Source organism: Halichoeres trimaculatus, unplaced genomic scaffold (assembly GCF_033239565.1).
Source record: "Halichoeres trimaculatus isolate MK-OKI-2021-1 unplaced genomic scaffold, fHalTri1.1 fHalTri1_scaffold_22, whole genome shotgun sequence".
Lineage (NCBI taxonomy): Eukaryota > Metazoa > Chordata > Actinopteri > Labriformes > Labridae > Halichoeres > Halichoeres trimaculatus.
In genome coordinates, this window is record NW_027437200.1 from 5,178,074 (window position 1) to 5,196,916 (window position 18,843).

The 18,843-nt window shown below is 41.2% G+C and overlaps 1 protein-coding gene across 1 annotated transcript; it reads right to left on the reverse strand.

Moving 5' to 3' along the window:
• Positions 1–15,320: 15,320 nt before the first annotated feature.
• On the reverse strand, positions 15,321–16,629 carry LOC141784468 (uncharacterized). Its single transcript, XM_074662307.1, has 6 exons — positions 16,590–16,629; positions 16,132–16,464; positions 15,894–15,935; positions 15,695–15,793; positions 15,568–15,599; positions 15,321–15,440 (listed from the first exon to the last, which is right to left on the reverse strand). The coding sequence occupies exons 1-6, from the start codon at positions 16,627–16,629 to the stop codon at positions 15,339–15,341; spliced, it is 648 nt and encodes a 215-aa protein (XP_074518408.1). The 3' UTR covers positions 15,321–15,338.
• Positions 16,630–18,843: the final 2,214 nt, after the last annotated feature.

Below are 18,843 nucleotides of genomic sequence, written 5' to 3' on the forward strand. Positions count from 1 at the left end.
TGCAATGGTTATATCTGGTTTCCACAAAAGTTCAGAAGGAAGAACGATATCTCTAGACCAGCAACAAGTTTCAGGGTTCCAGTTGATGAAGTTATTTTTCCAGTGCTGAAAAGGAACAACAAGATGTAAAGTGCAGTTAGCTTAGTCGAATACTGGTCTTTTGATTCACAGGTGGTTTTTAGGTCAATCGGACCATCTTTAGACAGAACTCACCATATCTATCCAAAAGTAAGCGACCAATTCCTGTTCCTTTTCTTTCTATAAGAAGATAAAAAGTTGTTACCTTGGAAAAAAAGGTCAGATTATGATAGTTACACCATGGTCCGGTAATCTGATTGGTTTTAGGGTGTCTGTTTCAAAGTGTTTAAGGAAACATACAAAAAAGTTCTGGTCAAAAAGCCCGATTGTTCTAAACTATTGCACAGGCTCAAACACTAGCTGTGGCAACAGAAAAATGCCACTATGATGGACATGCTGGTATCTATCAAATTTCACAATCAATGGCAATGTTGCATTTCATTATAGTTTGTTGCCTGTCTTTCTGTCATGCTTACCTTACTGACTCACTTACATGATACAGAGTGAATGGTGGATAATATTCATAAAAAACGATTCAAGATAGAGGGTTAGATACTGCGGGATGGAACAAGTTGGGTCCTATCACAAGGTTTAGGGCAGAAATTACCCCTACAGCAGTGATTTTGTGCAGCAGAAGCCCAGAGCGCACGCACCTAACACCCCCTCCCTGCTCCTCTGCCGGTTTCCTCTGCACTCAGACGGGGCCATATTTTACTTGACCAAAAACACAAATAAACGGACTCCCATCGAAAAAATCTGGTATCGGTCTGCATTCACGCTTTATTTAGAGAATTTTCAGCGTGTTACTTTCACACAAAGACACCGCTAAATAAGGCTCTAGTTCTCATTGTGGCGTAAAACAGCGCTACCTCCGCTGCAGAGCCACAGTTGGCTACGAGGCGCTCACTGCTTAGTGTACCAGTCCGCACGCGTGACGTGCCAGATATAAACGAATGCAGGTAGTCTGCCAGGACAAAGAGACACGATGAGAACTAGAGCCTTGGTAGCTGTGTTTTTGTGTTTAAGTAACGCGCTGAAAATTCTCTGAATAAAGCGTGAATGCAGACCGATATCAGATTTTTTCGGTGGGAGTCCGTTTATTTGTGTTTTTGGTCAAGTAAAATATGCCCCGTCCGAGTGTAGAGGAAACCGGCAGAGGAGCAGGGAGGGGGTGTTTAGTGCGAGCGTTCTGGGCTTCTGCTGCACAAAATCACTGCTGTAGGGGTAATTTCTGCCCTAAACCTTGTGATAGGATCCAAGTTGTTCAATCCTGCAGTATCACTTTAAGATGTTAACCTGCCAAGAGCACAGGCCTTCTGTGCTCCACATGGCATGGACCTGCTGTCTGTGCCCTGTGGCATGGACAGTATACCTTTAAGCATGTTTAATGTTTTATATGTTAATAAATGAGATGTGATGATGGGCTAAAATTATGATCAGAAATGACAAACTGGGTTTTGTCTTCAGTTATATTCAAGTTACCATTACTGAAAGAGTATTTTAATTGGAGCCCTCACTGACGTGGAGCACAGACAGCCAGGCAGCCTATGCCATAGAGTGTAGCCAGGCAGTATATGCAGTAGAGCACAGACAGCCAGCCAGCACAGTGGACCACTGACAGCCAGCTGGTCCATTCCATGGAGCACAGACACACTGTCTCCACCTGGTATCTTAATGTGTAGCAGGGTCTCGTATCCACAGTGTTCCCTCCTCATCCATGGTTTGTCTTTTGGGGTTTTGCAGATTATTGACTTGAAACAACTTAAAACTTCAAGTTGGATTGTTGCAAAATGTTGATTTGAGTAGAATTTAAAAAGTTAGTTTATTTGACCTATTAAGTTTTGTTAATTAAACTTGTTAATCGCATTTCAAAGAACTTAATTTATCTAGGTGTGACCAATTAAAGCAATTTATTTAAGTTGGCCCAGCTAAATCTTTTTATTAGATGTAGCAATACAGAATTTCAAGTTGATATGATCCACAAAAATACATTGGAAACCTCGGCTTAAAAATATTGAGTTAGATTGATTAAAAAAATTACATCACTTCAACAGATTGAAGATTCTCTTTTCACAGTGTGGGGCATTTTATCTTACATCCACACCAGGTCAATTTTATAAACCATTAGTACGTTTCTCTTTTAAACTTTGTGATGGGACAGACAGTTTGGTTAGACTGTGACCTCAATTCAAACAAATCTAAGAAATTTGTTCAAGAAGTTGATAAAAGCATTTGTTTATAATCTTGAAACTATGGAGAAATCTTTGAAAGACAAAACACATAGACCAAAGCCATTACTGGATGGACCAGATCTTTAGGCCATCAAAAAGCACTGCATTAAAAACAGACCTGACTCTGTAGTGGAGATCACTGCATTAAAAACAGACAGGACTAGGGTAGAAGAGTCAATAGTCTAAACATTTGGAGTGTCGTCACTCAATCACGACAACAAGGGTGACCTCAACTGTTGAGCAACTGAAGTCTGACATTAGGCATGGAGCGTACAGTATCTTAGCGCAAGGATCTGGACCTGCTCATTGGTCCATGGCTGGACATAATACAGTGTGAGTTTGAGATCTGTTTCCACAGACAGACTTCCATAAAGCAGTGACATAACTGACAGGAGGAAAAAAAAACACTGTTAAACACTTACCACATCTAGAATGCTGTAGAGGTAGATAAACAGTGTTACATCTGTTGTCTCCTGCACACTGTTGGCAGGCCTGGTCTGGTAAAACTTTACTTTGTCAGATAAATTCAACTTGTTTACTATATCAGCGGGAGTACAGTGACAGCGGACGTCACCTACAGAGAAGACAACACATTTTTATTCATTCATTCATTCATCCATTCATCTTCTACCACTTATCCTGCTCAGGGTGGCGGGTGGCTATAGCCTATCCCAGCTGTCTTCAGGTAAGTGCTGGAGTATACCCTGGACCAGTTGCCAGTCAATCACAGGGCTGACATACTGAGACTATTAATGGGAAGTTCGGCTCTTTCTGACTCGCTTATTGATCTGAAGCAGAGACAGGTGTTTTTATGACATTCAGCATTAACTGAGTGTGTGGTATCAATACAACCACGGAGCTGCTCCAGAATTTGAGTTGTGAATATTTACGATACCCAGTTGGACTGCCTCTGACACAATGGGCTTTAGTTTCATGGGGCAGCGCAGGGGGTGCAAGCCTGGCCCACCCTGCGCAGTGCTAATTTTGTGCGGCGCACCGCCATGCGCTGCCAATTTGACAATTTGGTAGACCATCTGCGCAGAGATGGGTGTGACAGCGCGCCAGGGGGAGTTGACAGCGCACCAGGGGGAGTTGTCAGGAGATTCATGTTGGCGCAGTGACAATTTTGTGCCAAAAACAGCGCAGAAAGTGCGCTGAAAGCTCGCCAGCTCCAACCTGGTGTATTCTCGGCGCAAAGCAGAGCGCACCCTCCGCAGCTGTAATTTGGTGACAGGTGCACATGTGCGTACATGTCAACAAAGCTTCAGAGGCAGGTTTCCAGAGTGCCAGGCACATTTTAATGCAATAAACAATCACAGTAATCCCTATTTAATATAACTGTCTGAACCAGCATATACATTTATATCTTAATTAACTGTCCCGTCACATCTGACGTCAGATTAAAGCTGTTTGTCATAATGGAAAGTTAACCTGACAGCAGCTGGAAGTTTGATGCACATCTTGTAATTAAACAATAAACAGCCTTAACATCTGATACTGAGTATATATCTGGCTTCTCTCATTTCATTTAATTCAAAGAAAAGAGGGAGAGAAAAGACGAAGAAAAAAGAGACAAAATAAATGTATGTCACTCAGGATTTACCCGTGATTTCCCATATTTCTCTGTTTTAGTCTTTATTTTTAACATGATCTAAAAAGATGGAGTACATTAATGTTTTATATATATATTTTTTTTTTTGTATTGTTTTTTTTTCAACAAAATTACTGAATGTCATGTCTTCCTTTATTCAGCTCCAATGTTTGGTCAAACAGGTGTAATGTTATGAGAATTCACCAAAAGCTTACAATGTGTACAAGATTACATAAAACAACTATACAGACTTCACTTCAAAGAATAGGTCTTAAAAAGTTTCAGTTATGCTCAACTTCTTTTATGCTTTTGTTAAACAAAGGTACTTACCTTCCCTGTTGTAATTTTTAGGTAATCTCTTGCCAGCACTTTCACCTGACACAAAAGAGTTGACGGGTTTTTATGTTGTCATTATTTCTACATTTGTGCATTCAATACCTTGAAGCTCACAGATCCATCTGCTGCAAACTGTCACCATGCATTTTACAAAGATTAGGAGCAGGTTTTACTGTTGTCCCACAAAGGAGTTGACTGAGATCATATTCTACAGCCCTTCTGTCAGCCTGGACAGATCTTCCTCATTCACATAGTGCTCAATGTTCAGCCCAGGGTAACACCCTTAAATTGATCTTTGCTCAAATTCTGGTTGTAGTATTAAATCTTTACATATTCATCCCCTCCTTTTAATAGTCAATGGTTTTCCTGTTTGCAAAGCTCAAAGCTCACTGACACACCATCAACAGTTTACTTTACTAAAACCAACTCTGCATTAATGTTTGTGAATAGTCTGAATCAAAGTGCAGAGCTCCACAGCAGCATGCATCAAAGAGAAGAGAGCAGTTTACCTGTGAGGAGGAGCAGAAAGAGGAACCCTGAAAACATCCTGACTCCAGGTGGAACGTCTCCAGTCACTAAGGATCCTTGTCCCTCAGACTCTCTGGAAGATTCTGACTAAATATCTTACTGCCTTTTACTGGAAGAGAGCAGACCACATCCCAAACAAAAGCTTTTTTTCCTTCCTCTAAATGGCATCAAGCTCATCAGTTAGTGCACTGAGAGTAAATCCATTTTCTCCTCCAAACAAAGCAGTTTACTCCTCTGCAGTGGCTCCTAAGTTTACCAAGAAAAAGCTCTTTAATGTAAAAGCTTTATCCACCATCTTTCACAGATTAATGTGTTTGTAGAGTCCTCTCCACCCTGCTGTGTATGCTCCCTGAAGGACATGTGCTGAATGAATGTTCATTTATATTCACCAATACTCCTTTAGCCTGAACTCCTGCATCAGTGGGGTGTGTCATGGAGCAGATCAGCCTGTGGCACTGCTCAGGTGTGATGAAGCTCAGGCTGGTCTGATAGCAGCCTTCAGCTGGTTAATCTTACTGGGTCTAGGGTCTCATCTTTCTCTTGACGGTATTTCATAGACTCTCTCTGAGGCTCAGGTGCACATGTGCAAAAGTATCATATCTAGATTGTTCTTATGGCAGGACCACGATCAAACCATCTGATGTACTTTTAAAACTCAAGTTTCGAACTTGTGCAACCAAACTGGCTTCCCTCTTTAAAAATATGGCCCTGGATATAGACACGAGTTAGAGGTGACTGTGTGTTGTTTCTGAGGCAGCACTCAGTCTCTAACTATTCATTTCAATAACAAATGTCTGCTGCACCCTGCATGAATTGCACCCTCTATTGAGTCTGAAAGCATTATAAGGCACGTGATAATCAGATGTTTTGTTTTCTCTTGGTGCTTCAGTTGGAGTTGTGCAAGGCAATCAAAGTTAATGGTGTGTTAACAGTGAGACAGAGTTCAATCTGCTGCCAGGATGAAGTCAGGAAATGTTCGTGCAACCTCAGATAACCTTAAAGGGAAGTTGAACTGAAAGACTTTGAGTGTACATGTGGTGTTTCGGATCTTACATTAGACACCCTTATCCAGGTGACCCAGCCAGGGGAGATCAGGCCTCAACTTGTGTCCAGGTAGATCGGGATAGATACCATTCATGTTTGAACCTCTATGGTACAGATGACTGGTACCTGGCAATCGTTATTGTTGCTTGTCATTATTAGTATTATTAATTATGCTTTTAATGGTGAAACCTCAGCAGTTTTTAAATTTAACATATTTATTCTTCAATATATAAACTTGCAATGCTGTGTTCATGTCCAGCATGGAAAATTGCCTACTTTTACACTCCCTCACAGTCACAAGGATGTGTTTAGGTACCTAAACATGGGTTCTTTTGATTTTATGTGAATGGGTACTAGGTACTTCAGACAGGATTTGGTCAGTACCTATAAAAGTACCTAATTTGGTACCATCCCTATAGGTAGCACACTATTCCATGCTCAACCAGAGCCAACATGAAGCCCTTTCAGCAACCTCCATAGGGATGGGTACCCAATTAGGTACTTTTAGAAGTACCAACCGTATTCTGTCAAAAGTACTGGGTATCAATTCATGTAAAATCAAAAGGTACCATGTTTGGGTACCTAAATGCATCCTTGTGACTGTGAGGGAGTGGGAGAGTAGGTGATTTTCCATGCTGGACCTGAACACAGCATTACAGAGTTATATCTTGAAGAATAAATATGTAAAATTAAAAACATGTATATATGTATTATTCAATGCGATAATATTTACCATATAAACACAAAAAAAGTACTGAAAATCGGTACTGTTGAGTACCGATACTGATTGTCAGGTTCCGTACTGTATCATTTCAAATGTGAAAGGTACCCATTCCTAAGCCTCCATGATCCTCTTCATGGCTCCTTGTCTGCAGATCCATAGGAGTCCCAGAACCTGATGTAGACACCGGCTTCCCAAGCTCCCACAACCCACTTCAGTGGACTCGCAGGGGGCCTTGCACCCATTCCTTCAGCCACCAGGTCAGCAAACTTGGCCTTCTTCCATTTCTGAGCTTCCTCCATCAGATCTTCTTAGGGGACACTTAGCTCCACTAGCATCAAGACCTTATCTGGCTGTAAGTGCTGCTGCTGTAATGATGTCTGTGAATCTCAACTCACTCCCCAAGGTCAACCAGTAATTGCCAGTTCCTTGCTGTTGCAAGCATCCCCCATTGGATTTTCTATGGGTGACTTAAGATGCGTTTGAAAGGTCCCCTTTCCTAGTTAAGTTGACAGGCATAAAGGAAAAAGATGTGAGGGATGTGAGATGCTCTCTGGTCATCACAACACAGATTCGTGGACCTTTATGATACGAGGGCCAACATAGAGAAAAATACGACTCATGATGACTCAGTAAGATTGTGCTCCTGCATGAGATGTCAACACACAATAAATTTCATTTGAATACAATTCAAATTCAAAAGGAAGTTGGAAACACGTTTCACAAGATTTAAGGAGACTGAGGATGGCGTTAAGGAGACACGGAAAATAAAGAGCAGGTAAATTTCCATGTTTTTGCTCCGTGGTATCTTTATAACCCCAGTGTTTGTTTGTGGTCCTGCACAGTCCTTGGAGCAGCACCAGGATGGAGAGGATCTTCCTGTGTCTGTTGTGTTTGTCAGGTCAGAAAACTTAATTTTCTAGATTTTTTTATTGTGAAACCAGTGATAGCTCAGTCTGCTCACATTAACTAGTGCCAGTTTATTGGTGCAAAAATTAATGGACCAATACATTTGGTGTATTCTCAAAGAGGAATTTGAACAAAACTGTATTTGTAATGGGGGAATTGTCTTATTTAATAATGAATGTTTGATTGAATATCTAATTTTATAACCTAAAGGATCTGCATCTGGCCGTAATCAAAGTGTATTTTATTTTATCCTTGATAATTAAAGTGTATTGTCCTACAATACCTGTGCATGCCAAAGCTTTTTAAAAAGGAACCAACAGGCTGTGAAAAAGAAAAGAGGGTGCCAAATATTAACCAAGTTGACAATAAAAGTCAGAGTCAGTAACATCTTTTAAATCTCTTCTTCAAACTCACCTTTACAGACTGTCTTTTATGTGATATTACCCTTTTAATTGTATTTTCTGTTCTACTTACCTAATTTGATCTTAATTTAATTTGTTGTCTTAGTCTTTGAAGTGTTTTACTATTACACACATATAGCATTGTTTGTAGTTAAATTATTTTTTTTAAATGTCTACTTTACATAAATAAATACAGTAAACATTAAACAACCATATATATATATATATATATATATATATATTTGGTTGTTTTATGTTTTGTTAAATGTTTTCTAATTTTATCTCATTTTAAGAACCCTTTTCTTCTTCTCATTCTAACCTTATATTATGTTATCACCCCACCAACCCACGCCCCTTATTCTTGAACTTTTATTTAGTTACTTGTTTGATATCTCATTCACTTCCAGCCTCCCTCAGTCTGATATTCTATTCTCGGATTCTCCGCCATATTCTTATGTGTCAAAGCACTTTGTAAACGATTTGTTTTTAAAGGTACTGAAAATGTTAATATGTCGGAAGTATCTGTGTCCTCCTCACAGGTTGGAGTGTCTCCTCCTGCCTCTCTTGTCAGTACCATTATGTGGATGATCCCATGACCTGGAGTGAAGCTCAGACCTACTGCAGACAGAAATACACCGACCTGGCCACTGTGGAAAACACTAAAGAAACAGACCAACTGAAGTCCTCAGTGCCGTCTGATCGTCTCAGTGGCGATGTCTGGATGGGCCTGTACGGTAACATCCACTGGAAATGGTCAGACGGCTACACAGGAACCGGGTCTGACTATAGAAACTGGAATTCAGCAAACAATGAACCAAACTTTGCTTCGGGGAATGAGCTCTGTGTGTTTGCCGACGATCAAGGAAGATGGTGGGATCATAGATGTAGAAATACGCAGCCGTCCATCTGTTACAATGGTAAGAGAAGAATAAAGAAGGAGGGGGTCCAGCTTCCTTAACTGGTCTGGCTCATAGTGGGGACTGGCCTCTGCAGTCCTGATGGTTGATTTTAACACAAGTTCTCCCTCTGATCAAACAGCCAAACAAAGTGTCCAGAGTTAGCCAATCAGATTTAAGGGAGGCTGAGACACGTCTCTGTCATGAGATATTACTGTCATCAATCAAGTTTCTCAAAAGTTTAGAGTGGACTGAACATCTCCTGGTTTCTCTAACTCTGACTGCAGGAACTCAACAGGATCCAGACTTTGTTTATGTCAGTGACACCATGAGTTGGTCCAGTGCTCAGAGGTACTGCAGGGAGAACTACGTAGACCTGGCCAATGTGAAGAACCACACAGAGAACCAGAAGATCCAGAGCTTGGTACCAAGTGGAGCCTGGCCATGGATTGGTTTGTACAGAGATCCTGAGCTTTTCTGGTCCGATGGGAGTGGATACACATTCCAGTTTTGGAAACAGGGTCTACACCCATTGGGCTCCATGAGTGTGGTTTGTGGAGCTGCAGAGCTGCAGAATTCAGGAAGATGGAGGCTGAAGTCCTGTGAAGACAGATTCCCGTTTGTGTGCTACGGCCCAGGTTAGTGACTAACAGTCCTTCAGAGAAAAAGAGAGATTGAAGCATCACAGGGGAATTACCAAACTGTTCTTCAAACATTCATGAAGTCAAGTGATTCTGAGAGTTTCTGACTTTGGGATCTTCCCATGAGCCCAAACAGGATGAGCAGTACTGATAATAGATGATGATGATGGATGTCATGTGTTGTTTTATTTCTGTAAACTAGAAAAAAAGATATACAGGCAGGTGATAAAGCTGAGGATGAAGCCAAACGACCCCTCTTTGGATCTGAACGACCCTGCAGTGAAAGCAGGCCTCGTGAGAAAGGTAAGACTCCAAAAACCTTTCATGGTCTGGACAGATTTCCTTCCTTCATGTGTTGGTTTGACTGTTTCTGTCCTGTTTGTCTACAGAATGCAGGACAAACTAACTCTAGCTTCCAACAAGCCATGCAGGGTTCAGTAAATCTTTGGACTTTGTCTGACTCTGTGTTTCCAGCTCCAGGAGCAGCTGAAGAAAAGCGGACTGAGTGGAGTCACTCTGAAGTGGAGAGAGCAGGCTGACGGCAAAGTCTTCAACAAGGAGGGAGAGAGTTCAGAGGAGAAAGAAGGAGAGAGTCTGAGCTGTAAAACCAATGTGTGAAGTGGTTTCTTCTTCTTGCTGTTAACCTCTGAGTCCAGCTTGTAGAAGCAAAGATCTGCTTCCAGCATCCTGGGCATATTTCCTTTTTCACAGACTCAGACTCTCACAGACTCTCCAGGATCAGCTGTTCCTCCTCTCTACATGAGCTCTCTGCACTATGTTTGCAGCTGACCTGGCTGAGGGTTGAAAGAAATGAGGAAGTGGGAGGAGGCCAGGGTTTGATGTTGATCACTAGGAGCTGGTTTAATTTTTATTACTGGTAGATGAGTGTGGTTTTGTATGTGCTGATATTCTTTATGCTTTGTTGTTTTAAATCATATTTACAGCTTTCCACTAGATTCAAAAGAGAGGGAACCTGGGCTGATTTATTTATTTAAATATTATTTAAATATTGGGTTGTTGAAGCTTGTTATCTTATTTTCTAATATTTACAAAACAAGGGGTCATTGACCATTCAAGATTTAGATGTATGGCAGCTATTTTTTTTTTTTTAAATCATTTTTGAGAATTTGCTGTAAAATATTTCCGTCGTTGAATAAAAGGTTGATTGACTTGTGTGCCCCTCATTGTTAGTTACTTAATGTAATTATGATGCTGTTATATTCTATTTGAAGATGAGAAGCTCAAAGGTTCAAATGTTTATTTATTGCCAAAACAAACAAAAAGGGAAAAAAAGACAAAAACGTAGATGCTATACACTTTCCATCCTCAAAAACAAGGTAAGATCAGTGCAGGTTAATTGTCCACAAGGTGGCAGCAGTGCAGCATATTAAAAAGTTCCATTCAAGCCACCTGGTAAAAAATAAAATCCTGTGTTCCTCAAAACCAAAACATTTTGCAGGGTTAAAAAAAAGTGCACAATAGATTTTCCAATACTGTGCAGCTCTAACATCCAGCACAGAGAGTCCTCCTGATGGCTGCTTTGTTTCATGGATCCAAGCTCAGCTGCTCGTCCTGCTCCTCTCTGTGGGTTAGGCTCCTGGGGATGGACTTGATACTTTTATTCTACATTGAAAAGTCTTTATTTACTTATTTTCTAAATGAACTGGATTGTGTCAGTATCAGTCAAGATGAGAAAATCATTGCTGAATTTTCTGGGTTTTTTTTGTTTTTTTTTGTTTACCCCTGTCTCAGTTCCAGTTTTCAGTTCCTGTCAAGCTGCCTCCGTCACTACTGATCATCTGGCCCCTCCCTAATTTATTGCACCTGTGTCATGTTATCCTCATCCCCTCTTTCCCTCTTACACCCAGGTCTTTCCTCACTGAACTCGTTTCTGCCAAATCAGTTTCACAAATAATTACTGTCTATATCTGGGGCAGCCATCTGTAGCCCTGTTTCCACCAAGCAGTCCGATATGGACCAGTACTGTTTGGTACAGGTTGGCTCGGTTAAGCTTGGTCCTGTTTGTGTTTCCACAGTCAACCATGCCCACTCGTGGTAGGCAACATGTAAGCTGGATGCTGACAGCCACATCAGTAACATTATAGCCTGACACCATAGCATCGCGACACAGTTCACCCTGCTAATAAATCCAATGAAGAAGAAAAACGTGATACAGTAAACAAAGAGCGACGATGGAAGACATCCAGCAATTCATCTTCTTAGTGATTTCCATGTGGCCCTTTGTTACAAAGAACAATCAAGCTTTGTTTTAGTGAAGACTGTGAGCCACCAGGAGAAATACAGCAGCTGTGGCATAAGAAGTGAGGATTCTTTCGTTCAGTTAAGGGTCTGCAGTAACAGCTGTTTGTGCGTCTGGGCATGTGCACTGTAATAACCCTGATCAAAAAGAAACAGTAACAGAGATTTGGCTGTTTCTTTAACCTGTTTAACACACACATTACCATAAAGAAAACCTGCTCTCTGTTTATTCTGTGTGCTGTTTAGAAGCATATATGGATCACTTTTCCAGTAAAATGCGTAATTGTGAGATTATTTATGAATTATTTAGCCTTTATCTAGAGCCCATCTGATGGTGAACTCTGTGAAGCTTATTAATATAACCCACCTTATTGTGTCTCAGGAAGATATTATTTATCAGTGAGTTTTCTATATTAATCCTCTGTTATATTGATTTGATGATGGTTGTGTTCAGTGTTTTGTGCTTCAAACTCACAGCAAACACTTTATTACCAGATTTATGATCAGTTTCTGAACGATCCTCGGTGCCTGTCCTCAGCTCGTCTTTTCTCTCATTAAACTCCATTGTGTTTTTGTGAAGTTTCATGTGAAGTCTGAGCCGCTGCAGCGTCCAATCAGAAAGTGATATTCCATATGAGGGTGTGTCATTCAGTGAAAAGACTTCTGCAAAGCTGGCTCTCTTGTCTCCTCGATCATAGCTCCTACGATCAGTCTCCTCCATCCTCTCTCCTCTCTCCTCTGAGCGCAATTATCGCTTTGGGACAGTCCTCAAAATGGAGACTGGGAAAGTACTTCCGATGTCATTGAGGAGATAGGACGGAGGAAGCACGAAGTTAACGCATTGAGACGCACCCAATGTCTCTCGGCTGACCTGGGAACCTCTCGGGGTCCCCCGGAAAGAGCTGGACGAAGCAGCTAGGGAGAGGGAAGTCTGGGCTTCCCTGCTTAGGCTGCTGCCCCGCCACCCGACCCCGGATAAGAGGAGGAAGAAGAAGAAGAAGATGATGAACTGGAACAGTGTCCCTAACAATCTTTTTGATATTCTATTTTAAAGAAAGAAAAATATGTATATTTTTACTGCATTTTAAGTGAGTTTAAAGAGAAAAGTACAATAAAATTTAGTTCAGAGTCTAACAGTTCCACGACCTGGATTTTGAGAAACATAGTTGTGATGTTGGATCACATGGAAAATCATCCATCATCAGTAGCTGAATCCATCACAAAAACCAAGCGTAGCATTAGTTTAGGCAGGCCACGATGTCAAGCTCTAACAGCTTAACTGTCACACGTGCAGAACAGCTGTTTGCTCGGCTGACTCCCGTGTTCTCCTCCTATTAGAAAATTGCAGTCAGAGCGGGCTATTTAAACAACTCTAGCCCAACCTCCTTCCTGCTTCCTCTGATGGCATTTTGCAACCCACCTCCACCCCACCTCCTCCTGTGAATGTATTCATGTTGATTGCTCTGCTTTGTCTGGGGTTTTATTTTTGCTGCTGTGCTCCCTGCTTATGCTGTTCACTATGGCTTCCCTTACGAAAAAAAAAAAAAAAGTACCAATATATTTTTTGAAATGTATTGTAATATATTATTGATACATTATAATATACATGGAATAATATTGAGGGCACATATACAATATATCATATATTCATGGAAAATATTGCAATATATTGCAAAATATACAAATGATTGCCGCTTTCCATATATTGCAATATATTGGAAAATATAAATGCTGAATCTCATATATGGGAATATATGACCTAATATATGACATGATATTTTCCAATATGCTGCAATATATTTTTCTTTCGTAAGGGTTGTGAGGGGAAGGAAGGTGTGCTCTTCCTGCCTCAGGATTTCCACGCGTGTGGAAGAGGGAGTCCCAGAACAGAACCACACTGCCAAATGAAACTGTAAGTTGAATATTTGGACAAAGTGGCCCTGACTGAATTTGTGTTAGCTGGTTGAACTCGTCATAACAGAGATACAATGGATGTTTGTTTTCTTGAGAAGTCTGAACTAGAAAGTGAGACTGTCAAATCTGGTCATGTTGGAGCACATCACAGTGACATCTTCACTGGACTGAACCTCCACAGACTGAGAGCTTTAGATAAACAGCACTTACTGATACTGCAAAGTAGAAAAGCTGTTATCATGGTGAGGTTCAGTTTGTGTGAGTGGCTGGAGATCTGATGTGTCTGTATTTTTAATCTTAACAAGAGCTCAAAAAAAGGAACTTGATGTGTGAAGGGGTGGGCTGGTTCTCTCTTTCACACTTGTTTCTAAAAACCACATCCTGCTGTCAAATAAAAAAAAGAAGAGACACAATCATATAGCTGTCTAGAGTTCAGGTCAAATGAGACAAGACTGGGCAGTACATGCAAGGAAAACTATCAAAAGGAAGAAATAAACATTTTAATAGTGTCGCCGCCCTCATAAAGCACCAATTGTTTGTCGGTCTGTCTCCTGTCTTTCCTCTGCAGATCCTCAGTCTGTTGTTATCCAGCCTGTTAACTGATCAGTGTTGTGTTGTGAGCTCACAGATTGAAATATTATGAGACAGTACTTGATGTTTAGTTTGGGTTGACCAGTGCTCATGGATCATCACAGACAGAGCTGGTTGACTGTTTTATACCCAGAATGACAGAGTAACAGGCATCACTGCTGTTAACAGCTGTTAGTTCTCTTATCACCTGCTGAGCGTGTATTTCACTGATGTGTGTTTTGATGGCTTTTTTTAAATGTGATCAAAATGTACAAAACCATCAGCTGTTATTAGTTTTTTTTGAGGTGATGTTCACAGGTCTAATGGTGTCTAGCACCTCTGACCACACTGTGCTGCCTCTTCCTGCCAAGCGCGTGGTCATGTGACTTCAAGCCAGTTATTGTCCCAGGTTAAGGCCTGAACCACATGTATATGGATATATTCCTAAACGTGCATTTTTCTGTCCGATTGGGCCTCTCAACCACACGAACACGGAGATTTCACCCACGTAAACGGAGATTTTTAAAAACGGATAAAAAAGTGAAGAAATAAAAAAATATCCGGTTGAGTGGATCCGTGTAGCGGTGTTAAACGGAGCTGGTGTTGACATGATGACGTCAAGCGCCCAGCAACAAGTCACTGTGTTTGACTGTGCATGCTCATCACATTCTTCTTCTATGGTTGTCACATTTTGCTAACCTGCCACTTATCGGCCAGGCATGGCTTTGCAGGCTTCAGAGGCAATCGTTTTCAGTTTGGCCTCTTCGTATGGACAGAGATATTTCTGTGGTGTGGACCGAGATTTCTTTTTAAACGAGGGAAAAGATATCCGATCAAAAAAATATCCATATATGTGTGGTTCAGGCCTAAGTGTCGAAAGAGAGCTGGGTCAAGTTTGCTGCTTCAGATGTACACAACAGGGGCTTCAAATATGTGTCTGTTTGATGTAGTTGACATCTAAAAATGCTGCAGGGCTTTATGGGTAAAGGTCTGTTAGTTTGGAAAGGCCCTCAGGGTTTCTGCTGTGCAGAGGAAGAAGTGAATAAAACATGGTCTCCCTTTTGTAAACCACTCTATATATTTTAACGTTGCTAAACTAACTCCAGCTCAAAGAAAATAAGTGTGAGGATCAAAGATTTACAGTATAAATCTGTCACTGCCTGAAAAACAAGATTAGTTTCCTCTTATACCGAGTAGCAATCCCAGTTTCCTCCTCTTTCTATCTGGTGGCAGCGTAAACTACATTTGGCTCTGGGTCTCTTCTTCTTGTTTTAGGTCGAAATATTACCGCTGCGTAGTTCAGGTCAGCAGAGGCTTCATGCTGTGAAGACAGAGTTAACAGCAGAGACAAGGTCACTTCAGGTGATTTTGATACTGATATTGATATTTAAGTTAATTCAGATAAATTGATTAAGAAACAGTTAAGAAATAAATGTAGAACCTTTTACCTGGCTCTGTCCTAAAGTCTGCTCTTTATCAGCTGAAATTCAGTCAGATAGTGTCTTTATTAAATGATCTTAGGTTTTCAGTTATAAATTTCAATAGCAACAAAAAAACACGAAATTTAAAAAGTACCTTTTTGAAGTTTCCTGTTTTTAACAACCAGCCAAATGACGACCAACATCAGTAAAAAAGACACAGCACCCAGGATCATACTGGATATTAAAGAATTCTCTACAAAAAAAGAACATCATTTTTCTATTAGACACCTCTTCTTAGATTTTAATGATATTCAGACATCATGTCTCTAAACAGGTCTTTAGAAAGATCTTACTTTGACGATCGCTGTCATTGACGTTATTTGCCTCATTGCTGCCTGAGAAAGATGTAGATAAAAACATGATTTTATGTTTCCTGATTTAAGCAGACAAATCTGTGGACACTTTTTGTTACTTAGGAGATGTTCTTTCAAGATTTGAAAACTTGAAATTATTTTGCTAAGTGACCAAAAGAAAGCATTTTAGTAAGAAAATAGGAAGGAAAAGACTGTAAGGAAAAAAAATAATTTTTACCTTTGACTTTTAGGTGCTTCACACTGAAAGTTGGACTTCCTTCATAAAATGCACAGAAATATAGTCCAGCATCATCCAGTTTCACTGACAGGACTGTGAGAGTAGTGTTTGAGGCATCAGACGTCATTTTAAATCTATCTTGATCGATTCCTGGACAAAATTTTGCGTCGCTGGTGGAGCTCGGCATGGAGGAGATACAGTGGATGTTTGTGCCATTGAGAAGTCTGAACCAGAATTTGACACCAGCTTTTTTGGTCATGTCAGAGCACACCAGTGTGACATTTTCACCAGGCTGAATCTCCACAGTCTGAAAACCTGAGACAGAGACCCAGGCTGAAACAAAAAGAGGACAGACCCACATGTTACATTGTTGTAAAAAAATCACAGTAAACAGGTGAATAAGTCACATTAAAAAGTCAAATCAAATCATATCAATGATTCAATAAATCAACACTTACTGAGGCTGCAGAGGACAGCTGTTATCACGGTGAGGCTCATCGTTGTGTGAATGAGTGAAAATCTGGTGTGTCTGTAATTTTTGACAGAGCACATAGGAAGGAATGTGTGAAGAGGCGGGCCTATTCTCTCCTTTTCTCTTTTTTGTCAACATGACATGGCAGATGTTTTTCCTGTGAACTGGCCTGATGTTCATGGCTCATCACATAGACAGAGCTGGTTAACTGTTATACCAAGCAAAAACCAAAAAACCATCCAGGATAACAGGCTATTAATGGCTCTTTGTTCTGCTGGAGCGGAGTAAAGTTTGTTGAACAGAGGGTTTGTTTTTTATCTGAAGTCATTTCCCCACTGTGTCAGTGTGTGGTTTTGAAAACCAGTCTGAGTGAAGTGGTTGAACTGCTGGTATAAATACACACATGCATCCTGAGGAAGGTTCATGACACAGTCAGCTCGACCTAGTATGGAGGAGGTCTGGGGTCTGGGACAGCAGAAGAGCTATTTTAGACATAGCTAACATATGCTAACAAGAGGGACATGAGGGTCTAATTGGAAATTTCAAGGTCCCATATTGTGCAAAAGATACCCATGAACCCCCTTCCTGCCCACTCTCCTCTCCAGCAGCGAGGAAGAGAATGCCAAAGCTGAAGAGCCATCACTGCTCTGTTTTTGGCTGTAAACAGCCACATACACTCAACGCAATATAAACGCAACACTTTTGTTTTTGCTCCCATTTTTCATGAGATAAACAGTATTAGCATTTCTTTCAAATGTTGTTCACAAATCTGTCTAAATGTGTGATAGTGAGCACTTCTGCTTTGCTGAGATAATCCATCCCACCTCACAGGTGTGCCACATCAAGATGCTCATCAGACATCATGATTAATGCACGGGTGTACCTTATACTGCCCACAATAAAAGGCCACTCTGAAATGTGCAGTTTTGTCTCACAGCAAAATGCCACAGATGTTGCAAGCATTGAGGGAGCCTGCAATTGGCATGCTGACAGCAGGAATGTCAACCAGTTTTGTTACTCGTGGATTAAATGTTCATTTCTCCACCATAAGCGGTCTCCAAAGGCGTTTCAGAGAATATGGCAGTGCATCCAACTGGCCTCACAACCGCAGACCACGTGTAACCACACCAGCCCAGGACCTCCACATCCAGCAGGTTCACCTCCAAGATTGTCTGAGACCAGCCACTCAGACAGCTGCTGAAACAATTGGTATGCATAACCAAAGGATTTCTGCACAAACTGTCAGAAACTGTCTCAGGGAAACTCAACTGCATGTTAGTCGTCCTCATCGGGGTCTTAACCTGACTCCAGATCATCGCCGTAACAGACTTGAGTGGGCAAATGCTCACATTCGATGGCGTCTGGCACGTTGGAGAGGCATTCTCTTCATGGATAAATCTTGCTTGACATTGTTCAGGGCAGATGGCAGACAGCGTGTGTGGCGTCGTGTGGGTGAGCACTTTGCTGATATCTATGTTGTGGATTGAGTGGCCCATGGTGGTGGTGGGGTTATGGTATGGGCAGGCATCTGTTATGGAGGAGGAACACAGGTGCATTTTATTGATGGCGTTTTGAATGCACAGAGAAACGTGATGAGATCCTGAGGCCCATTGTTGTGCCATACATCCATGAACATCACCTCGTGTTTCAGCAAGATAGTGCACGACCCCATGTTGCAAGGATCTGTACACAATTCTTGGAAACTGAAAATGTCCCAGTTCTTGCATGGCCAGCATACTCACCGGACATGTCACCCAATGAACATGTTTGGGATGTGCTTGACCTGCGCATACGACAGCGTGTACCAGTTCCCACTAATATCCAGCAACTTCACACAGCCATTGGAGAGGAGTGGACCAACATTTCACAGGCCACAATTGACAATCTGATAAACTCTATGCCAAGAAGATGTGTTGCACTGCATGAGGCAAATGGTGGTCACACCAGATACTGACTGGTTCTGAGTCCCCAGACCCCCAATAAAGCAAAAAAAAAAAAAAAAAAAGCACGTTTCAGGGTGGCCTTTTATTGTGGACAGTCTAAGGCACACCTGTGCACTAATCATGGTTTCTGATGAGCATCTTGATGTGGCACACCTGTGAGGTGGGATGGATTATCTCAGCAAAGCAGAAGTGCTCAGCATCACACATTTAGACAGATTTGTGGACAATGTTTGAGAGAAATGGTAATATTGTGTATCTGGAATGATTTTTAGATCTTTAAGTCCATCTCATGAAAAA